General features: G+C 46.4%; 1 protein-coding gene across 3 annotated transcripts in view; it reads right to left on the bottom strand.

Annotated features, from left to right (window-relative positions):
* Positions 1-24398, bottom strand: part of TFCP2L1 (transcription factor CP2 like 1) — a 48702-nt gene extending 24304 nt beyond the window's left edge. For 2 of the 3 annotated variants that reach the window (XM_037049862.1, XM_037049861.1), the window contains exons 1-2: positions 24233-24398; positions 20343-20494 (exon numbers count right to left, since the gene is read on the bottom strand). In XM_037049862.1, coding sequence (XP_036905757.1) covers positions 20343-20494; positions 24233-24294 — 214 coding nt within the window. In that variant the 5' untranslated portion in view covers positions 24295-24398. The remainder of the gene's footprint in view (positions 1-20342; positions 20495-24232) is intronic. The other variant, XM_037049860.1, reaches the window with a different exon arrangement.
* Positions 24399-24812: the final 414 nt, after the last annotated feature.

The raw sequence follows: 24812 nt of genomic DNA, 5'->3' as shown, positions 1-24812 counted from the left end.
GACCGTGTAGCAAATCATGTCCGTTTTTCCTAAGTTCCTTAAGTTTCACCACAACTCTAACACACCCTAGCAAGTACCCCAACTTAATAAAAGATGTTTTACAAATAATGGAATAAATGATTTAATAATTGGTATCGGTAAATCTGATTTCACAGTTTTAAAAAAATGTTTTAAAACAATGAAAGACTCACCAGAAATGACAAAAACTGCACAGCAAGGCCCTGAGCACCCAGCCCCAGGCTCCCTGGGGCAGGGGCACCAGGGGCCTGACCCCGGCCAGACCCGCAGCTCCTCCCGTCGCCCTGGGCTTGGCAGGTGAGCCCCTCTCTTCGTGTTTGTGTTTACATGTCTAGGTCTATTACATTTTTCCACATGTAAAGATTAGCTATTTTTTTCAAAGTGCAGACCGTCATCTCACAGCAGATATCAAAACAAGTTACCACTGGATTTCAAAGTTAATTTTGAGGTTTTATTTTAACATGAATGACTACTTATCAGGTACTTAGTAGGGAAAGACTTTCCAAACCTGAAGTCATAGAGAAAAAGTGAAATCTAGAATGAATGAATGAATGAATGAATGAATATATATATATATTCTATATTAAATATAGGCTAATAATATTAAAATAACTAAAAGAGAAATGATTCGAAAAATACTAAGACCGCCTAAGACCCCCTTATAGTGGACTGAATAGTGCCCCGACCCCCAGGTGAGTCCATACCCTAATCTCCAGAACCCGTGAGTGTTACCCAATATTTGGAAGAAAAAGAGTCTTTGCAGATGCAATTAAGTTAAGAATCATGAGATAAGGAGATCATCCTGGACTGTCTCAATGTCCCTGAGTCCAGTGACAAGTGTCCTTGTAAGAGCCAGGCAGAGAAGACACAAAGAAGAAGAGCCATGTGAATGTGGGAGTAGAGCCCCACGTGATGCAGCCAGAAGCCAGGTTCGCCTGGAGCCGCCGAAGGCTGGAGGAGACAAGGACCAGTCACCCCTCAGGCCCCCAGAAGAAGCATGGCCTTCCATGCTTCTTCTAGCCTCCAGAACTGTTGGAGAATAAGCTTCCAATGTTTTAAGTTATTTGCAGTAATTTGTTAAGGCAGTCGCAGGAAACTAATATACACAATGAATAAAAGAATGACCAAAAATTTTTGAAATTCAATCATTCATTCCAAATATTTGCTGAGCAACAGCTATGTGCCAAATGCCGTGCACTGCTAGGCCCTGGAACTGGCAAGACAGACACAGCGCCATGCGCCAGGGAGCTCACCGCCCCAGCATCCACCACGCTGCTGAGGCTGCTGGCTGAGCCTGGGAATGCCCACTTGGCACTCCCTTCTTCTCAGGAGGGTGGAGCCTTCCACCCAGCTTTCACCAGCCTGTCTTACAGGACTGCTGGACACTTCATGAACACACCATGGCCCAGGTCAGGGGAGTACCCTGGGCACATCATGTCAGAAGGAAGAGGCGCCAACCCCAAACTCTCGTCCTGCCCATCTGCCAGTTCAGAAGATGCAACTCATAGCAGGGTCTTGCTGACCTAACCAACACTTCTAAAGTTCTCAAAGAGCCAGACTTGTGACACCCACTGCCAGGCTCCTGAGCCAACACTCCCCTGACAGCAGCATAAAACGGAGCCTCTCACGCCCCAGCTGGTTTTCCCACTGTCCTCCGTTGTCCCCAAGGAAGCAAGGAACAGACTCTGGCTTGAGGCCCAAGGCCCCAGTGGTCATTACTTGGCTCCAGGGCCCAATTAATACTGACCCGGAGCTCTGCAGGGCAAGCTCAGCTTACACCCAGCAGGAGGCACCTGCTGTTCCACACAGAGCAGCTCTATTAAAGTGGGGCTGTAGACCCTGGTCACAGCCTCCTCTACCAGCAGCAGAGACTTGGCCCAGGCCCTATCCCTTTCCCAACCCCGCTCGTGCACTCTAGAGCTCCTCCCAGCCACAAGGCACCTCCCCGACACAGGCCTCAGGCAGGACAAATGGCCAGCCCCCCTCGCCACGCCTGCCTCAGTGCCAGCACACTGGCCCCCCCAAGCTCCATTCTCACACAGCACAGCACCATCCAGAAGGCCACTGTTCAAGGTCAGATACCAGCCAATGAGCAATGTGAAAGCTAAACCAACCTGAAGCACACAGGTATGTCTCTACTTGGCCAGGTCATCTTGGCGTATAGGCGAGGCCGTGAAACGTGGGCTCTGTGAAGGCACAGGCTATTCTGCTCACATACTGTCTGGTGCATAGTAGGTACTCAGCAAAAGCTTGAACATGACTGCATCTTCTTTGCTGTGCTGCTCTGTGCTAGAACTAGAGGGTTTACAAAAGACACACTCCTGCCTTCAAAGGGTTAGCAATTTTCTGGGGTGCATTAAACAGTACAAGAAAAACACTAATATAAAGCAGAATCTGAAAAATCCCTCTAAGAGATGGACAACACTCACCTGGAATGGGGAGGAGGGGCGGTAAAAAACACGGTTTGAGCAAAGAGTTGACATCAGAGATAGAATCTGAAGAGTGGACAGGATCGACAGTGAGGGGACAAATGGATGAGAACATTCCCGTAGGTAATGCTATAGCCAGGAGGTAAGAGGGGAGAGGTGTGCCTCTGGGGAACAATAACTAACAGCTTTCACCAACTCACTGGGTGCTTACCCAGGGGCAAAGCCTGTGCAGGTATTAAGTCACCTGGGTCTCAGAACACATAAGTGGGGGCATTTAGGATGAGCCCCACTGAGAGAAGAAAGCAGAGGCTCAGAGAGGCTACCGGACTTGGGCATGCAGGCACAGCTAGCCGGTGGCAGAGCCAGAAGCAGAAACTAAGTGTTTCCAGAACCTATCACAGTCTTTGCCACATCCTACCTGGTGGGTGTCATTTGCTACTCGGAGGGAATCTGTAGTCCTACATGGTCCTCAACTTCTCCTTTCTGGAAGCTACTTATTTGCACAGCAAGAAATGTCTGCCTACAGTGTCTTATGGCATTTAAAGCACCCCCACCTTCGGCATCCCAAGTGAAGATGGTGTTTTCTCCTTCCTTCTTTCCTTAAGGACTAACAATAAAGATGAGTCCAAGGATGACCAACTCAGCCTGCCAGGTGACCTCAAAGATGCTGGTTCCCTTTTCTTGCCCCCCAAATACTGTTTCCTGCATTCTAAGCAGTGATCTGAGAGAAAAAACAAATCACTACAGCAAACCATAGTAAAGGTTGTATTAATTTCAGCATTGTGAAATGGGGGGGGGGCTGGTTTTAGAGTAAAGGAAACAGAGTAACAAGTAACTACCAGTTACCTGCTGTTCAGCCTGCACGAGGACACTGCTAAGCCCCTATAGTTCACTCGGTGCTCCCCACAATCCAGAAGGAAAACCGTTACCAACCCCATTTTACAGACGGAGAAATTCAGACCCAGAGGGGTTGAGTATCTTATTGCAGATCACACCTGGGTCTCTCTCACTCCACGTACTAAACACTAAGCCAAACTACTCACTACTCTGCACAGCATCTAGTGTCTTCCAAAGGGCCCTTCTGGTTCTAATACTCAGGGAGTCTACCCATTTCATTCCTCCTGAATTTCTTGATATTCATTTTATTTCATGACCTCTAAGCCCTCCCCTTCCCTTAAGGTCAAATCCTTGAGCTCCAAGACCTCAGTTCTCTGAATCAAGAAGTCCATGCGGATCATGTTACCATACTGTGGCATAAGGTTTGATACTTGTTTCCTCCTGATAAACTTGTCTCCATAAAACACACATTCCTAACCCATTTAAAATACCCTGAAAGCTACAGTAACCAAAACATGTCACTTTTGGCATGAGGACAAGTGGACAGATGGAAAGGAACAAAGAGCCCACAGATACACTTTTTAATCCTTGGAAACTTGATCTATGACAGTGAGAAAGAGAGCTTTTCAAGAGTGCAGGATGACTGGTTGCCATTGGGAAAAATAACCCCCTACCTCACACCATACGTAATAGATTAATTCCAACTCTAAAGGCAAATCCTACAGAAGCATTTGATATGCACTGGGAGACCAGCAAAAACTGCTGATTACAGACAAAAATGTCAACAAGCTACAGATCCAGGAAGAGAAAATTAGGTATGCAAATTCTATCATTTGACTGAAAATAAACTGGCACATGACACTTAAATACTCTAAAGACACATAAAAACATGGAGAAATCTCAGAAGCATAATATTAAACAAAAAAGTACATGATGATGTATATTAAACTACCTGTATAAAGGTTTAACACGCACAAAACAATACTGTTCACCTTCATGGCTGATGAGGCAAATAGTTAAAGTTTGAGAATGTGCAGTGAGAGGCAAACCAACACTGATTTCACAAGCTGGTTTTGCTTCTAGGGAGGAGGAAAGATAACAAGATTAGAAAAAATTAAAAATTAGAAACAAATTTGGTGAGGTTGAAAAACCTGTGCTGAGCATGACTCTCTGTCCTCACTCTCTGTAGAGTTCAGGCACTCTGAAATGTGAATACTCCCATCACACACACACGCACACACGCACACACACGCACACACACAATAAATGACTGGGAGAACACCAGAGCCAGCAGCTGTCGTTCTGTGTTGCACTGGGGCTATGTTTCTGACTCCCCAGCTCCACCTTAGAGGGAGGGTCCCTTGGGTTCCTTGCTCAGCAGTCACTATACACCCCCACCACTACCCTCTGGGTGCCAGTGAGGTGCTGGTACAGGGCATCCGGAGATGCTACTGTACCATATTCACCCCACTCATTCGCATACCACCCCACAATTTTGCCACTGAAATTAAAAACATTCTGAAACACTGAAGAACCTATTTAATCAACTCACTTTTTAAATTTAATTTTTTTAAGTGTATGTCACACCTGCAAGTACAAAATCATAATCATATACCATAAATAAACAGTTATTATAAAACTTATACAGATACACAAGTAATGCTCTCCTACATATGCTCCCCTAGCACCCAAGTTTGGAGCCTGGGCTCACCACTGTGTCCACCACTTACTATTGTATTGGGTAAATGCTCCCATTTGTGAGCATCATTTTCCATGCCTCTGAAAAGTGGACAACATTGGTACTTCCAAGCAGAGAGTTCTTTGAGAACTGAAGGCGCACCAGCATGGCTGGTACACAGGAAGTCTTTGGCTGGACCTCCCCACCTGTCAGCACTGGGAGACAGTGCAGGGGGCCCTTCTGGCTGGTGGTGGCCTTTCCACAGCCTCCAACTCTTCAAGGCAATTCCCTCTAATATCTCTGGCCCCACCCTGTACTTTGGAGTTGTTAAAGGCCTTTTAAAGCAGGGGAGGAGCCCTGGGTCAGCACTTGGTGATGTAAACTAGCCCTCCACAGGTAGCCACCAGCCTAGCCCAGAGGAACCCAGTGCCTGGAATGGCAGGAGTCGGAGGAAGGGTGGGCACAGGCTGTACTCACACCTCCCCACCCCCATCAGCAGTGGCCTGCTGAGCCCTGGTGGCCCCGCCCAGTTCAGCACTCCAACTTCAGCCCACAGGGAGGGGGAGGGCTCCTTGGCTACACACAAGCCCAGTGGAGAGCCCCAGCCTCCCCCTGGGCCCTGACCAAAGAGCCCCGAAGCCATTCCAAAGGGTTAAAAGTTTCTCTCTTCCCCAACCCAGCCTTTGCCCTTCCTCCCCTCCATCCCACACAGAAATGGGGAAAGGAGGGCAATGAGAATAAGGGATAGCAGAGAAAGCTTTTCCAAGGAAAACGAAATGAAATATATACATTCAGCACTCTAGACTGTGCCTGGCCCTGGCAGGTGCTCAATACAGCTTTGCTTCCTTCTCTTCTTTCATGCAGCCCACAACACCCAACACCTCTTGGCACGGCATCAATGAACTCAATCTGTAAGGGGCCAGCAGTAACTATTCTTAGCTTGTGGGCTACAGATCTCACCACAACCACTCAACTCGGTAACAAGAAAGCAGCCATGGACAATATGTGGGTGAATGGGCATGGCTGTGTTCCAATAAAACTTTATTTGAATTTTCAGAGGATGTTCAATCTTCCTGCTGACCTTCTCCTTCCTCCCAACTTCTTTGGGCACTTTGCAACTATGCCCCTCGGCTGTCTGGCATGATGGTTGAGTCGCAGCTCTCCAACCAGACTGGCAACTCTAGAGTCGGCTACCAGTTTACCCAAACCAATTTGCACACACGTGCATACATGAGCACACACACATGCATACATGAGTGCACACACTAGCCCCTATACAGTACTAGCATGTGAGAAACTTAAATTGATGGTGGCAGAACTTGATATAAATTCCCTAAAGCAAATAACAGAGCTCAAAATAGTCAGCCAAACCAAGAAGTGTGTGAAAGATGCTCAACCTCCATAATGGCAAAAGAAATATTAAATTCAAATAATTCTCTCAGCTTGCTAAAGTTTTCACAGACTGCTAACATCCCACGGGGACTGAAGATAGGGAAATGGGCTGTCACACATGCTGGAGGTGAGAGATACCACATCACAGCCTAGTGGGCATCTAGACAATACCCATCAATAGGGCAAATAAAAAAGCCCATGGCCTAACTATCCCATCAGAAAAGTGCTGAATGATACGTACACAATGTGATTGCACTTTTATTTTAAAACATTACATACACACCCCTATGCGCACTTTCCTTTTAAATTATATACACCTTCAGCATCAGCTTTTTAAAAACTAAGAATATATTACATACAAATCTGAAAAAATACAAAACAAAAAGCAGGGAGTGCCCCGTCCTGCTCCAAGCATGTAACAGACACCCCCTGGGACAACGATTGGTATTTTTACTACAGTGCCAGGCTGGGGTCCAAAACCCCATCATAGAGTAGGGTGCTTGGGGGAAAAAGTCTTCATTTAATAAATAAGACAGCAAACACATGAGGCCATGTCTCATGCAAATGAGGTCAGACATGAAGAGGTCCTTCAACCCAGTATCTCTCTGGGAGACCACCCTGAGAACCCACAAGTGCAGTAAGACTGTGCCTAGTCTAGAGGTGAGGAAACCAAGGCCCAGAGCGGTATTGATGTGGTCAAGGTGGTGGAGAAGACTCAGCACAGCCTGTGGCCTGGTCCAGGGCAAGAAGGGAAGGAGGCTCTAAGATTAGGTCAGACACACAGAGTTGAGCCAGACTCTTCCATGTCCCGGTGAGTTCATGAACTTCTCTGCATCTACAAACTGTTCCATGCAGAACTGCCATGAGGCTTAAAGGAGATAATGTCCTGCAGCAGGCATGTAATGAGTACCCAACAAGTGCCAGTCATGACTACCACTTCCAAATGATGACTGTTAAATGCTCCCTCCTGCAAAGATCCCGCCCATCACAGGCCACTGTACTCAGTGCTGCACAACTTTGCTTCAGCCTTCACAACAGCTCCACACACAGAATGAGCCTGCTGGCCCAGGCCACCCAAGGTCACACAGCCAGGGGACAGCTAGGCTGGGACATGCCCCCAGGTAGACAGGGGAAGGGGTTTGGGTGGGGAGGCTCAAAGGCTTCAGGGGGTAGGGAGGTAGGGGATGCCAGACAGGCTGCTGTGACCCAGGCACTGCCCCCAAAGCCCCTCCCCCCACTTCCCTGGGCTGTGCCCACCAGGCTCTCCTGCAGAGAGGCTCTGCCCAGTGAGCGGAACCCAGTGCAGGGCCTCCTGCCCAGATCACTATGTTCCCAAGAACAGGAGGAAATTGCACTGGCCAACCAAGATTTACAGGTTGTTTACTTTCCAACAGTTATTGCTTTGGATAATTAATGCCACATAAAACATAATGGAGGCCATCATTACCTCAAAGAGAGGAGGTCTGGGCACCAACACTCCTGTCCTAATGGCAGCCAGAGACAGCAAACACTGCCCATACTGTGTCTGGCATATGTGGTTTGCCTTGTCACTTGAATACGTGCAGCATTATGCAAGTCTGTGGACATGGAGCACTCACACACAGGCATGCTTCAGGGACAAGGCTCTTTCGTCAGCAGACCTGATCCCAATCCCGAGGCCCTATGGCTAGGCAACCCTGGGCGAGGCACTCTGCCTCCTCACGAACACATACAGATACCCAGGACTCGGCACCATGCCTGGCACACAACGGCTCTCCAACAAGTACCTGGCAGACAGTGTGTGTGGGCATGTGCACAGAAGTAAAAGAGTGAGTCGTGTCCTCGAATCTTTTTGGAGAAAAACCCTTTTCAGGGAAGGGCGGGAAAAAGACAAGATGCTCCTCTCGTCTTAAGCATCTTGTAGTATCGAAAGTGAGGAAATGCTCAGAAAAAGGGTGGAGGCACATCAGAGCTGCCAAGGAGCCAATCTAAAGCAGTTCCCAATGATCACAGCTGGCCCAATTTGAGCAACAAACTAGAGAACAATAATGCTGAATTTTAACTCACAGAATCAAATAAATACCCATGAGTCTATACTGATATAATAAGTATAGATATATAAATGAATGGTAGGAAAAAGAAATGGCATTCCAACTGTGAAGTGTGGGAAGAGGGAACTAAATGAAAATCGGTGCAGACAGGATCCCCCTATGGATGCTACAATTAGTTGGCACAAATTTAAGGATAATCAAGATATCGGCCTGGTCTCCAAGTACCTGCCTCTAAATATTGGTTAATTACAAAGGGAAACATAGTAGAGAAACCTGGAAGACACTAATCATCAAGGTTACTGCCACCATCCAGCAGGAAGACCGCTCAGCATCGCGGTCCCTAATATGATCCACTGGCAAGGGCACAATTTCACTTCTGTGGCATTCTTGCCAAAAATGCATAACCTCAGTCAAATCATTAAAAACATCAGAGAACCCCAAATTGGGGAACATGTACGAAACTGCCTGGTCAGACCTCTGGAAGTGTGAAGTTCATGGCAGCGAAGGAAAGACTAAAGGACAGTCACAGATTGCACACTAAGGAAACATGGCTGTGAAGTGCTGTGTGGGGCCCTGGACAGAAACCTGGAACATGAAGAGGACAGACAGTAGTAGGGGGACGGGCATAATTCAAATAAGGCACTGTGGGAGAGTGAACAGAATCACACCAGTGTGACTGCCTAGTTTCAACAATTGTACCAGGATGGCATGCTAACATTATGAGAGGCTGGGTTAAATGTATGCAGGAATTCTTGGTCCTATTTTTGACTTTTCTTTCAGTCTAAAATTATTCTCTCTTTCTTCCCCATGATGCCCTGGATTCCCAAGGCCCACCCAGCACTGTGTACAGTAAATGAGTGGGCTCAGTCATGAGGCAGCTCACAAGCACTGCTGGCAGATTCTCAGTCTGGACCCCTGGACACTTGGTCAGCATTTTAAAAAACTGTTTGCTTTGCTATGAATGGTATCTCTTTTTCCTATTTTATTTTATACTTCACTGTTGCTTGTTCATAGGAAATCCACAAATTTTTCATGTTAAACTTGTGTCCAGCTACACTGCTATACTAAAACCTATGAAACCGCCCATTCTGGGTTACAGACCATCAACCCATTCTGGGTTACAGAATGGCAAATGCACATAGTTCCACCTAATGCAATGGTCCTTACAGGTCCATAAGCAAAAGGGCCACAAAAAAGAGCCACATATAAAGGAAATACATGTAAGCAAATGAGAAGACATTCAATTTTACTGCTGCTATTAAAAAGTAGGTAAGTGTAAATAAAAATAAAGTGCTAATTTTCTGTGTGAATATTAGAAAAGATTCAAACAGTAGACAAGATGGAATGCAGGCAAGAATGTGGAGACAGAGGTACCACCTTGCACAGGTGGTAGGCTGGGGTCCCATCTTGTGAAAGTTAGAATGACAAAGGACAGTGCACAGTAGAAAATCAAATCTCTAAGACAAGGTCAGAAATGTGACTCACCCAGGCACCTCCCCTCCAAGTCCTGGACCCATATCCAAGTTGAGGCTAAGGGCATTCGCATGCCCTTAATCAGCCAAGATCTTGGATGTGGGAGCCAGACAGCCTGGGTGCTCATACTCCAAACATCACTGTCTGGCCCCATCCGGCCCATTTTTTGTCTAAGCCTCTGGCAAGACAGATAAAGGATTCTCCTTCCTCTAGGAGTAAACAGGGCTTGGCAGTATAGCCTGAGACAACCAAAGCCTTCTTTTCCCTTGGACCCCCAGACCTTCCAGAAGTGTGTACACCTGTGGACCACCTCAGGAAAGGGCTCCACTGTTAGCCACTGCTTCCAGAGCAGAAAAAGGAGAAGGTGGGAGCAGCCATATTTACAGAGGGCCCAGCTGTCAGGCCACAGCCGATCCAGGTGAGCCTGCCACCTGGCCGGCCAACGATCCCTCCCTGCGAGTGTGGAGCAGAAAGCAGGGAATGAGAGTAGCAGCCTCCCTGGGCATTGCCAGCAGCTTCTGATGGTCTTACTGTCAGCTCCCCCTGGTCACAGAGGCAGAGAATCTGGTGGGAAGAAACAGCACGAGGCAGATCCCCAGAGAGGAACAGAGAGTCAGAAAATCCTCGTGGGATTTGAGCCTCTGGCTTCAGTTTGCTCCTGAAGCCACGCAGCCCTGCCTCGAGCTCCTGCTTTTGTGCTGTCCGCGGGCGGCCAAGAGTGGCCCACAGAAGGGGTCCCATCACTCTGCCATCACCCGTCCAAAAGATGGACAATAACAAGTGCTGGATGTGGACAAACTGGAACTCTCATACACTGGTGGGAATGTGTGATGGTACAGCCGCTTTGGGAAACAGTCTGGCAGCTCCTCAAAACATTAAACATAGTTACCATGTGACCAAGAAATTGCACATCTAGGTGCATATACACAGGAACAATGAAAACACAGGTCCACACAAAAACATGTACATGAATGTTCACAGCCACCTATGCATAACAGCCACAAAGTGGCAACAACCCAAATATTCATGGACTAAAAAATGAATAAATAAAATTAGGTGCATCCATATAATGAGGGGTCACAGGACGACAAAAAGGCACAAGGTTGTGATGCATGCTGCAGTCAGTGTCCTTGGCCCTTGAAAATGTCGTGCTGAGTGAAAGCGGTCAGTCACAAGAGCCACGCCATCTGTGCCTTGCCATTTATATGGAATGTCTAGAATAGGCAAATTTACAGAGTTAGAAAGCAAGTAAATGAGTGGTTGCCTAGGACCAGGGAAAGAATGAGAATTAATTACTAATGGGTGCAGAGTTTACTTCAGGAAGAACAATGTTCTAAAATTAGTTGTGATAATAGTTTAATATGGTTAGTTAAATGTACTAAAAAACATGAACTGTATAGTTTCAATGAGTGGATTGGTATGTGAATTGTATCCCAACAGAACTATTTAAAAAAAAAAAAAAAAAAGGAGCTTGGAGTAAAGTGCCGCTCTGCGGGGCACGTCACATCGACTTGCTGGGCCCCTGCCCACCCATCTGTAATACAGGAGTGAGATGGGGGCTGCTTAACTAGCTCGGTGCTTCTCAAACTTTAACATGTTGATAAATCGCTAAACTCTTGTGAAAATGCAAGTTCTCATTCAGTTGTTCTGCAACAGATGCAAGGTCCTGCATTTCTAACCAGCTTTCAGGTAATGCTACTCCAGGGACCACGTTTTCAGTAGCAGGTCATCCGAGATATCCTAGGCCCCCTCTCCCTCTACTGCTTAAGGAGTCTGCTCTGGCCCAGCTCTGTGAATTCTCAGAGTAGGTGTGGTCTCTTCTTCCCCTTCAGGATTCAAGGGGTCCTCTAACCACCCAGTAAGAAGTTGCCAGGATATGGTATCTGGCAAAGGAAGGTCAAGAACCTCCCAAATCTACCTGGGCACAGAGCCACAGACTGTGCACACAGAGGTCCTTGACCTGCAAAGCACAGAGCCGTGAATGCAGCAGGGCCCACATTTTCTTTACAAGGTCCATCCCTCTCCTTCTGGAAAGAAAAAAGTGAGGAACAGCAGAACCCTTAAAGCAGTGTCTAACAAATCCTAGTACCCCCTAGCACCTGATTGCTGGGCTGCTTAGTGAAAACAGATTCCTGCCCCTCCCAGTTCTAACACAGCAGGAACCACATAGTCTGGGAGGTTCTGATGCTCCTAGCACTCTGGTTCAAGGCCAAATGCCACTCTAGAGCCACTCTGGAGGGAAGACACAACTGCACTCCAAGAGAAATGTCGGGAACCCATGATATATGCTGATAAGTCGATTCTACCCTCCAGACCTCAGTTTCCCCATCACTAAATGGTTGAATGAGATACCGCTTAAGGTAGGCAAAGGACATTCATGTGTAAGACAAGGTGACAGGCAAAACAGAAGGTAGGAAGGGAGGCCTGCTGTCCACCTCTGACCTCCAGCCAAGAAGCACCAACCCCCTCACCCAATGGGTTTCTTTGCCAGATAGCTCTGACAGAAAGAGTGCCCCATGGGGCCTGTGAGAGGGACACAGTCCTGAGAAAAAAGAGGTAGGAACATCAGTTCCTAATTAACACAAGGAAGCACCTGTCCTTCTCCCTATGCCCTCTACAGACTCCAAAAACTGTCCATACCTGGGCTTATGCCTGGCCCTGATTCGGCAGGTTGAATGACCTAGAAACATCCATCTTTTCTCTGGGCTTCCTTCCTTCTCTCATGAAATACATGGGTTAAAACAATCATGGCCCCTACTTGTGTAGACTGGCTACTGTGACACATAACAAAATACAAAAATGTATTCCTCGTTCAGAACAGATAACCTGCATACATTCTTCTAAGTACTAATTCTACCGTAATCCACCTGAAACCTGACTCAAGGATCCACTTACAAAGAGTAAAGTGTAAAGGGGTTCTTCCTACCCCTGACCTTCTTCCCTGCACCCCTCCCCTCCAAACACTTGTGAAAAACAGCCATACTTAACGGCAGAAGAGAAATAACATTTATTAAGATCAGCTGATATATCCAGCATTAAATATGAGGATCTTCCTACAATGTACCATACAAATTATCACCCTTTCTACTTGTGCAGTGACCAAAGCAGAGTTTATTAAACCTGGCCTCCAGCCCCACTGATGGCCTGTCCTATTTGGTTCAGCAGTAGGACACTCACAGGTACCGGGCAGTCAGCTGTGGCCCACAAGCTACTGGCCAGGGACAAAGCCACAGTACCCTTTGGAACCAGGGAGGGCGTGCTGACAGCCACAAAACGTCTGTGCTGCTGGTCCTGTGAAATGTGGGTGGTGCCTTCATGAAGTTTAAATGATGGGCACCAGCCTGAGTTGCCCCTGAAGTTTTGGAGTGCGCTACTTTGATTATTTTTACAGTAACAGCCAAGGTACTTGGTGGAAACATGAGCTGGCTTAAACAGCTGCTACCCAGATTGAAAAGCGTGTACATCAGCAAGCAGATAGGAAGTATCACAGAAGCCACTGAAACCCCTGAGCCACTAAAAGTGGGGGCCAGTCCTCTGTCATCACAAACTGTGTTTGGCAACACCCAGCAAAGCTGTGAACAGGGTCTCCTTATCACGGAGGGACACAGCAGACCTCCTTGACCGGGGACAGAAAAGCAAGTGCTCTAAAATTTCATGTCATGGAGTATCATAATGGCTCATCCAGAGGGCAGACGAGGTCACTCACAGGCATCCAAATCCTACGAGGCCTAGGGGACTGAGGCCAGAAACATCCGAAAGACAGCTCCGAAAGACTGCAGAACGACACCCAATGGAAACAGCACATGGTTCGGGTGACAACAGCCAGCTTCAGGAAAGCCTCCAGCTGCTTGCCCCAGAAATGTTCGGGAAAGGGAAGGAGCAGAGGAGCTGGGGGAGAGAAGGAAGTGCCTGAAAACCCACGCACAAAGGGAACGGGAGGGTGATGATGGAGGGGGCCAGTTAAAATCTCAGACTGAAGCTGCACTAAAAGGATTGACTCACCTGCTCAAGTGAAAGAGAGTGAGGCAGGAAACAGAGACCAGGATGAGGAGTCTGATGTGATTTGAAGAAATTCAATGATTCTCTCAACTTAAATGCTTCCCTAACATTTAGAGAGAAAAACAGAGTATTTTAAAAGTTACATGCAGAAAATCCAATGCACAAAGCACCTGCAGTTCAAATCCAAGTCTCCACCCAGCGCAGGCATCCTAACACATTCAACACATTACCCCAAAGATGCAAAGAGCTCTCACAGACAAATAAGGATGAAAATCCTATTTCAAAAATGGGTCGATCTCATGGAAGGCAAAAGGAATAGAGATAACCAAATAAAATATAAAACATCTTCAACAAAATTGAGGAAATGAAAAACCAAAACAGGAATATTTTATATTTCCCCCACTAATGACCAAAGGTTAAAGAGTGCTGGCAAAGGTATAGATATAAAATAGACATCCTCCGTTCATTCAAGTAAGTTATACATGCCAGACGCTGTGCTAGGACAAGCAGTGAACAAGATATTCAAGGTCTCTGCCTTCAAGAAGTTTATATTCCATGTGTGGGAGAGGTGGGAGACAGATGGTAAGAGAGGAGCAAATAAACAATTATCCATATAGTTATGGTTCATACAAGTACAAATCAGTACAACTTTTTTACAGGTATTATGATAATATCTACAAAATGTGGTGCTGGCAGTTCTATTTCTAGAAATTTATCCTACAGAGGTTCTCACTCCTGCTCAAGCACAAAGATGTGGGTACAAAGATGCTCCCTGGAGTGCTAGGCGCGATCATGAAAATGTAGGAACAAGCGCAATGTTCCTCAAGAGGGTCAGTTATGCAACACCCACACCACAGGCCATCATGTAACCAGGAAGGGTCAGCTTTGGTTTACTTTTGTGATGTTCCCACTGAGAAGACTTTCAGGATATTTTGTTGGACAAAAAAAAAAAAGCAAGTTGCTAAACAGTAGATATAATATGATTCCATTTCTCTTAAAAAGAGTCACACACACTTCTACAAGTGTCTATGTATGGGTGTCTATATACAATTAGATATACGTAGGTTAATGTATGACTATGCAGTTAAGACACACATGGATTAATGTATAAGTAAGAAAAATCTCAGAAATGAGGTTAGGGGAAGCTTTCCAGAGCACCTATTTATGTACTATTTGGCTATTTTATTTTATAGTAAGTATGTGCTACTTTTATACTCTGGAAAAAACAGTAAGGGAGGAAGCATTTTTTAAAAGTAATATTTAAGGGTCATTTGATTTAATCAGTTTATATCCCAAACTTCAGGCTAAAAATTAATCTGGAAAGAAAATTTCAGCTATGGAGAAAGGTACAGTAACTCATCCTCTGCCTCATTCCTGAAATTCAATGTCACTGATATAATCAAGGAGAAGGAAAATATATAACTACGCATTTATTTGCCAGACATTCATTATTCACTTAACTCTCAAGTCAACACACAAAATGAAACCATCCTGATTCCTGATTCCATCCAGGTCAACAGAGGCTCCTAGAGATTAAGTGATTTTCCCAAAGTAGAAGCTGGTGAAAAAAAAAAAAAAGTGCTGCCATTCTGTCTGGGCTCCGGGAGCAGGGAAGACAGACTCCCCGAAGGTCCCTGATCTCCCCGCCATTCCCTCAGGTCACTGTGGGCGGAGGTGGAGAGACTGGCGGGCATGGGGTAGGAGAACCTGATCATGGTTTTTTGTTTAAGAGGGGATTTTCTCCTCTCTCTATTCCTTCACGGTCCTCTTCCCTGCAAGTTTTTTTACCGATTCCCTCAGAGCTGTGCCTCTCATGTTAGTTTGTGCTCAGCCTAGAAACCTGCCAGGAGGCAATTCTAGAAAAAGTGGCCAAAAACAGTGTCTCCTTTTCCAGAACCCCACATCACAGCGCAGCCACTGCCCAGGCTAGCCTGATACGTGCCGTGGGAGGCAAACCTGACTGCACCTCTCAGCCTGCCATCTGTACAATGGGAATACGTAATACAATTTGGGAGAATAATTTAAGAGAGAATGTCATAATGTGTTATGCAAATTCTAAAGTGCTAAACAAAGTATCACCCTACAGACTGTGAGGTACCCACATAAAGTAATTCTTGACATAAACACTCACATCATTTAGGAGTCCAATGTTCTTTGTAATCACAATTATAAAGATGGTACTTTAACACCATGCATAGGATATGTCTCCTCCAGGTTATATCTATCATCTGATTATACAGAGAATAAAAAAACAGAAGAAAAGGTCAACAGGCCTTCCTGCCTGTTACCTACCTATCCGAAAGCTACTACCTTTAAATTCTAAGAGGGGTGATTCTTAGTTCTAGAGCCAATCCTGTGTTAATCTTTGAATTAGGAAAAGGACAAAAACAGTGAAGAATTTCCAATTTGATGACCTTGTCAACTTCCAAAACAGGATTAGGGTCAATAGCCCCCATGCTTCTGCTTTATTATTAACAATGGCCGACGTGTCGGTGCTTACTTACTATGCGCCAGACACCGTTTTCAGTGTCCTGCATATATTAACTTATTTCATCCACATAGTAGTACCTACTTTGTAGGAATTTTCTTTCCTCCATTTTACAGGTGAAAATTGGAAAAACTGAGAGGTTAAGTGACTCATCCAAGTGGCTGTCCAATAACTCTGCCTCAGCGAGGAAGTTGGAGATCTTGGCCATCATTCACACTCCTGGTGTTCCCAAACCTAGTCATCCTGAACAACTTGGATTCTTTGGATAGGTAGTGTGCTTAACTGCACCACCACCCCAACCCACTCCTGCCTTTGCACATGGTTTTCTCTCTTCTCACTGAACCACCATTCCTTCCAATGAACAGGAAGTTTTTTTCTATGAATACATGAAAGTAAGAGTCCAAAAGAAATTCATGACTATCTTTAAGATTCAAGAAGTTGCTTTAGTAGGAAATACCAAAGCTTTCTCCAAAACAAATCATCCTTGCATTTGTGTCTTATCTCAAAGCCAGAATTTACTACAGATTGCCTGGGTTCTTTCCTCCACTCTCCAGGACTCCTCCCTCACCACCCACTCATCCCTCCCCTCTGACTGCAGCCTGCCCTCAGGAAAGACATGTCCCCGTGACCTCTGGCTACTGACAGTCGATCTGAAAGTTTTCAGACCTACATACAACAGCTGTCCACCGCTTTTCTTTAGGATTCTATTTCAGAGGAAGATGACATACTTTGTTTTTCCTTTTTTTAAAAAAAGATTTTATTTATTTACTTTTAGAGAGATGGGAAGGAAGGGAGAAAGAAGGAAAGAAACATAGATATGATCTGCAAGAAAAATATCAGCTGCCACTCCACACCTCCAGCCAGGAACCTGGCCTGCAACCCAGGCATCTGCCCTGACCAGGAGTCAAACTGGCAAACTTTCGGTTTGCAGGACGATGCCCAGCCCACTGAGCCACACTAATCAGGGCAACATGCTTTCTTTCCCAAACCATTTTCACCATTCATATTCAGAATTAGTCACTGGGCTTGGTGACAGGATATCGTATCGAATACTCCTTGCCCAAGCCACATAAGGTCAGGGCACTGGTTCGACACTGCCCTGAGAAATGGGCATTCAATGGTTTCAGTGGCTTTTTGATTTACAGGTACAGCTTCTTTTCCATGTCTTTGGAGAACTTTAAACACAGCATTACAAGGAAAATGACATGGGATGGCTCAATAGAAAGACTGCAACATCACAGAGCCAGTGAAGTAAACAAATACTTAATAGCAAACTTTTCTGTTTGCTATTGAGGCTGATGTGTCAAAACTATCTTTTAACTGAATCAATGCCTATGTCATGGGATACAGACAGGCTACTTTAAATAAGGTATACTGAAAAAGATATCCAGTATAGCACATTGATAATAGAACAAAAAGAGAGAAAATGGAATAAAATAAATTGTGCCTAATGTTATTTTTTTAAGATTTTATTTATTTATTTCAGAGTGATGGGAAGGAAGGGAGAAAGGGGGAAACATTGATGTGTGAGAGATATTCTAATTGGTTGCCTCTCTGACTGGACACCTGGCCTGTAACCAAGGCATGCACCCTGACCTGGAATCGAACCTGTGACATTTTGGCTCACGGGCTGATGCTCAATCCACTAGGCCACACCAGCCAGGGCAAATCATGCCTAGTTTTAATTTTCTTTTTTTTTAAAGATCTTATTTATTTATCTTTAGAGGGGAGGGGAAGGAGAGAGGGAGAGGAATATCAATGCATGGTTGCCTTTCATGCGCCCCTTGCTGGGAACTGGACTGCAACCCAAACACAGTAAATTAAAAGATCAGGACATGTGTCTGTGCATGACCATAATTGTGAAAGGTGTCTACACAAGCATCTAGAAACAGGGGTAGCAGTGATTCTCAGGTAAAATTAGAGATTTTGATTTTGCTTTTCTTTTGCTTTTCCTTTTTAAACTTTTGTAAATCATATACAAAATTTTAATGAACATGTATTATTTTAATTATCAGGAAAATGTAGCTTAAAAATATCTAAAATAAATGCACCAAATTAACACAGGATGGTAAGACCACGGGGCAATTCTTTCTTCCTTTCTTTTAACTTATCTATATTGAGCACAAGATAAACTCTTAAAAAGACCTGGTATGCTGACTGTAAAAAGACGCTGTCCAAAGTTGACTGGTTAAAGGCGGGAGGCAGAGGGAAAGCAGGGAAGGCAGTCAAAGGCCTAAAGACGGCCAGGGAGGCATGTGCACCCAGTGACTTGGTCCAGCAGTTCCTCGGAGTGCTCACTCCTCGCACCAGAGAATGGAGCCAGGAATAAGAACTGCCTTGCAGTACAGCGCTCCACAAACTTCACCCAGTTTCTTCATGCTACATTTAGGCAAGAGAGAGAAGCAACTGTGCAACATAAAAAGCTGGCAGCAGTTGACTTTGGTAAAAGAGAAAGAAAAATGGCTGAAATCCTTCCAGAAACAAGCCCAGATGCACAGAGATAGCTTCCACATGGCCACATCACCCACCATCAATGGATACCGGATTCAGCAGATGGAGCACAGATCTCAGGACCTGAGCTTGGCCTGGGAACTCACTGAGGCCACAGAGATATTACAGGGATAAGCATGCCCTTCTATTGGGCCAAGTCAACCACAGGAAAGGGCTGTTTCCACCCAGGGGCACCTGCTAATTTGGTTCCCTGGCCCAGAAACTGGCAAGTTCAGCGGTCAGAGGAGAGCTTGATGATCAGGTCGAAATTCCACCCCAGCTGGCTTCCCAAATTGAGGAGTCAAAGTTCTACAGAAAGGAGAACTGTGTCAGACAAACCACTAGCACATTCCAGCTCCCTTGCAACTCAGTGCATCTCTACAGAAACCACTGTGTTCCCCTGCCCCCTGCTCTTCCATTGTATTTATTTATTTATATTTATTTTTAGGGATATTATTCATTTTTTAGACAGAGGGGAAGGGAGGGAGAAAGAGAGGGAGACAAACAGCGATGTGAGAGAGAAACATCAGCGTGTGGTTACCTCTCACACACCCCCAACCGGGCACCCGGCTGCAACCCAGGCATGTGCCCTGACTGGGAATTGAACTGGTTACGTTTTGGTTTGTGAGATGATGCTCAACCTACAGAGCCACGCCAGTCAGGGAAGCTTTTCCCATTTAAAACTGAGGGGCAATCCATCCACTTGATGCAGGGTGTCTATGAGGTGACTCAGGAATAAACATATACACATACTCACAGAGAAACTACAAAAATGACATCCATCAAGACAGTGATACTTGGTTCCTGATAAAGGAAATCCGAAATCAAAAAGCCACTATCACATCAGGCACTTCACATACCTTCACTGTTTTAAATGTCACAAAACTAAATGTCCCATTTTACACATGAAAACACTGAAGCTCAGACAAAAAAGAAAACACAGCTCAAAGTCACAGACCTAGGAAACGCTAAAGTTGGGATTTAAACTCCAGAGCCCATGCCCTTTCTCGTGGGACACAGTGAGATACTGCATTCCCATCACCACAAAGGATGTCCATCTGGCACGTGTGGAGTCCAGCCCCCTGTGCTGCAGCCCATCTTCCCAGCACCAGGGGCGCAGCTCCAGAACAACAACAGACCTGGCACACCAAATGTGCTCCATCTACGTGCGGGAAAGGGCATCAGTTGTGGTCACAGTAAACAGCAATTTATAACAACGGCTGCAATCACTAAGCATCTGCTGTGTGGAGGGCCTATATAAAGAATGTTACCCATATTTGGCCTAAGTAATGGCAGAGTTGACATGTCCATTTTTCAGATGAAAACACTGAGGCTCACTGATGTCTTACAGCTAGGACATGTAATCCATCTGACACCACAGCCTCATTCCTGATCCCCACCTCCCCTACTGTGACAAAGTGATGAAACCCAAATAGGGGTCAGGTCAATTCCCCCTTCCTTCTCCCCAGCCCCTTGGCTCTGCCCTGGCCCAGTGCTCTGGCCACTACCTTGGTTGAGGTAGGTCAGTGTCTCTTCATGCAGCTTCACGGCTGGGGATGTGGCAGCACACAGTACATACTGCAGGGGTGGCAGGCGGGCTTCGTTCTCAGGGGACAGCTGGGGCTCCTCCTGCTTGAAGATGGGCAGAGCGAGCACATCACTGCAACACACAGAGGGAGCGGTCAGGAGCAGAGCCCCAAGAGCCCATTTGAAAAGACAGAGTCAAGTTGGGAGCAATGAATGCCTACCACAGTCATCAAGGGCAGCCGGCAGAGCACGTGGCAGCATGCTGGGCCAGCTTCCCACACCACGCATCGCAAATATTTTCAGAAGGAGCAAACCAATCTGTGATGATTCTACTTTCTCTCAGTGTCTCTCAAGAGATTCAGTCACTCGAATCATCAATGAGGTCAAAATTCGAACTCATCTAACATATACAAATGATAGAAATATTCTCCATGACAAGGGGGACTAACAGCAATGGAGTGAACTTTAGATGCCATACTCTTTCCATCCATAAGAAAGACATTATAAAATCTTGCTTTTAAAATCAGACTCTGAACAGATATTTTAATTATTTTCATTTATTTATGTTTTTAATCCTTACCCAAGAATGTGTTTATTTGATTTTAGAGAGAGGGGAGGAGGGGAGAGAGAGAGAAATACCGATATGAGAGCACAACATGAACTGGTTGCCCCCTGTACACGCCACAGCTGGGGACCCAACCTGCAACCAGGCACGCGCCCTGACTGGGAATCAAACCTGCAACACTTTGGGGTACAGGACAATGCTCCAATCAACTGAGCCACCCAGCCAGGACAAATATTTTAATTGTTTAAATAAACGATTTTATTTATTAGCCACTTCTCAGAATAATACAACTCTGTCCTTGGGGCTCTATAAACTATGCAAACACAGAAACTGTTTGCTTTACTCACCCAGACTGAGATATGCCCCCACCCCTCTAAAAATAAAAAGGACAGCTGATCCATAATCTCTATGATAAAGGTCATACTAATATCTCCTAAATGCAAAACAAGGCCATTCGCTTCAATTCTGTTTTCTTGTTCAAACGGAAAATGGTTAGATGCTCAAAGATTCTTTTCCTCCACATCTGAACAAAACTCCCTGACATATCCACAAAAAAACCTAGCCTCACAGCAGCCTATGACTAAAGAACATCTTTCTAGATGTATTTTTAAATGCCTTTGCAAAGAAAAAAGAAATTCTTGAGAACATGAATGACCTGTGGTCAGGGCAGCCTTGTTTAGACCTCTAAATTACACGCAGGACAAAAACAGGTGCCAAAAAAGTGCCAGTGCCCTTATCTTGATAACCCTCCTCCCTCTGTGTGTCCAGGGCTATAAATCAGATTCACTGACCCCACTTCGCTGTATAAACAGCAGAGCCACCGGTACAATCTGTTCCTCATACGACACAATAAACGAATGTCTCTAAAACACAAACTCAGCACACACCCCAACGATGTCTAACCAGTTCCCAGAAGGAAAAAGCAGGCTTGGGGCGCACCTGGAAAACCTCCCGGGAGTGCAGCTCCCCTGCCACGGTCTGTGGCCCAAAAGACCAGAGCACAGTGCTCTGTTGACTCTCCCTAAACACCGTGCCTTCCTTTTACCAGACTGGCACACACTCCCAATCCCAGGGGTTGTGAGGAACAAGGGAGAAGCAGACAGGAGTGCCCACCCAGGGATGGCATAACTTCATGTTTGCCCAGACCATGTGAAGTTAATAATCCATGGGCTGGCTGCTGCCTTTAAATTTAAAAAGGGGGATTGGGGGTAGGCAGAGTAAGAACCATCACTCAACAGTAACTTGTTTCAAGCCTGGTATCCTTATTTGCCAAGGAATAAAAGTCATGAGAACACCAAACAGAAAAGGTGAAGAACAGAGTTTTATAAAGGCCACCACCCTGGTAAGGTCAAACAACTCGCAAAAGTTCTGCAGTGAGGAGGCAACCAAAAATAAAATATAAAAACCAAGGAAGAGGACAAGACCCTCACTCTAGAGTTGGGGGAACAAGGGACATATTTACTGCCCACCCCATGCCCACCTTGGCCTTCATGGAGGTCAACTTCTACAAGGCAAAAACCCTAGCTTCTAAGAAGTGAAATAAAAGGGTGGGCGGCATGGACCAAATGCTTCTTTTTTCACAGACCCAAAATGATCCCAGAAACCAATATGGCTTTATGGCTCCTTTCACCCTAACTCCCTGCCCTCCCCACAAACCCCAGGACAACACCAAAACCCCAAAAGGTATCTTAGGTATTCCACAGACACATTTCCTCCTCAGTACCAGAGGTGCCTCCCATGCAAGGGGAATTATTCCCTAATGGGATGACATTGAAGGTATCCAGGAAGTTTTAAATACACTCACCCTCCATTCAAGGTCACCTTCAAAATCAATTTTAAGGTATGGCACACACTTAATGGCCACAAACTAAAACTTAGGCAAAACTAATTAAAACTGCATCTTGCATTATAATAAATACATTGCAGCATTTTGTGTAAGTGAATGGGCACAATCTTCTGCCAGGGATTGTCATCTGCCCAGTGGGCCTCCCCATGCCCCAGAGCAGCCTCCCTCTGGTGACATCATCAAGGTCTTCAGGGAGGTCATCGGTCCTCAATGAAGACCCTAGACATATGCCATCCCCTGTGATCCTGACTATGAGTAAAAAACAACAGACACACCAACTCAGTCACTCCTCGGCCTTCTGGATGGGCATGTCTTCAAAGAGAACTACTGGACAAACACCTCTCAGAAGCCAGGGTTTACAAATAACATGTACAGTTAATAAAAATGAATTTTCGAAGAAACTGTTTAAAAAAAAAGCAAATAACATGTACTGCTAAATCTGGGTAGAAATTTCTTGGAGGAAAAAGAAAAAAGAAAAAGCACTCCCTGGGGCTCGCACTTTGGAGCTGTCAGTGCCAGAGACTCCCTTGGCCTCACAATTCCCTTTCTCTGCGACCATCCAAAATGCCATTTGGGTTAAATTGGGTACATTTCATAAATTGTGACTCAGTTGGAAATAAAGACAGGCTAAAGCTGGTTCAGGTGAGTTCAGAAAGTAAAATGATTGCCCATTAGTACCCAGCCCGCTGCAGAACAGTGGCAAACAACCCTCCGGAGATGGACGCTAACGGGGTCCAACTTCCTAAGTTCAGGAGATAAAAGAGAACTTTACAGACAGGAAGGACTTATTTTTCTCCTTGAAGAGCGCTAGTCAAACCTCTGAGGACGAAAGATTTCTATCAAGGGCAAGAAGCGTGTGGGCCTCAGGACAAAACGCACAAGACCACCTAGAGGGAGGGAGCCACTAGACCCTCCGAGCCCCCCTGGCACCCGTGAGACAGGCTGTGATGCAAGTCAGCGTTCGCCACTTACTCGACCCTTGGTGGGACCAAGGACTCTGGAGAAGGCACGAGGCTTGGAGAGAGACGGGGCGGAGAGGGGCAAAGAGCAGGACACTAGACTTCTTCGGGACAGGCAAAACTCCGATGCCAGAGGTAAGGAGACTGGGCACTACAGAGCACTTGGGTTGGCTGCAGCCAACAGGTGTGCGCTCCGAGCCCGCCGGAGTGAGTCCTCAGGGGAGGCGCCCTCCCGGGCACCAGGTTCTGCAAGCCGGGTCCCCAACACTGCGCAACCGGTCACGCCGGCGTCCGTCGGTCGGCCCTAGGCGGGGCTCTAGGCTGCTGTATCTTCTCAGAACGCAAAGGGCAGAGAGCAAGGAAATGTAGCGCTGCGAGGGCTCTGAAGACCCCAGACCCCAACACTCCCCTAGGCTCAGAGGACAGCCAACAGCGCCTCGCCCGCCAACCCGGCCCGCGACCGCGGCTGGATCCCGGTCAGCAGGGCGGCGCGGCACTCACCGCAGGTAGCTGCTGGAGTTGTGCTGGTTGTAGTGTTCGGGCTGCGTGTGCCAAAACAGCATGGCTGGACCTCCGAGCCCGCCACAACCGGCGCGCAGAACCGGACGCAGGCCGCGCCTACCTCGCACGGTCACCTGAAAGCACACTCCGAAACACAGTTCCAGCCAGCCCTGAGCTTTTATGAACGGCCCAGGGGGCGGGGCTGCGTCCGAGCCCTCCCTCCAGGCCTTGCCGCTGCACCTGGCTGATCTGCACGGAGAACGCTTCCCGAGAGTTAAGTGCGAGGAGTGGAATGCTGCTACGCCAAGGATCCCGAGGGTGGGGCTCAAGAGACCCTTAACGCAGCTCCTAAGGCCTCACGCACCTCCTCCCGGTCCTGCCAAAGGGCTGGTCCCGAGAGCCTCACAGTAGTTAAGTGGAAGACACTCTGAGCTTAGATGTCAGGGACCAAGACGCAGACACCCTCCACTCCTTACCTTGCTCTTGTTTATTCATAGCACTTGACACTCTTTGAAGAGTGGCGCATTTATTTTTACTTGCGTGTTGATTGTCTTCCTTCCTAGAATGTAACCTCCAATAG

This window comes from Sturnira hondurensis, unplaced genomic scaffold, assembly GCF_014824575.4.
Source record: "Sturnira hondurensis isolate 20B ecotype Veracruz unplaced genomic scaffold, ASM1482457v3 Scaffold0006496, whole genome shotgun sequence".
In the NCBI taxonomy this organism is placed as follows: Eukaryota; Metazoa; Chordata; class Mammalia; order Chiroptera; family Phyllostomidae; genus Sturnira; species Sturnira hondurensis.
This window is presented reverse-complemented; position numbering and strand designations above follow the sequence as displayed.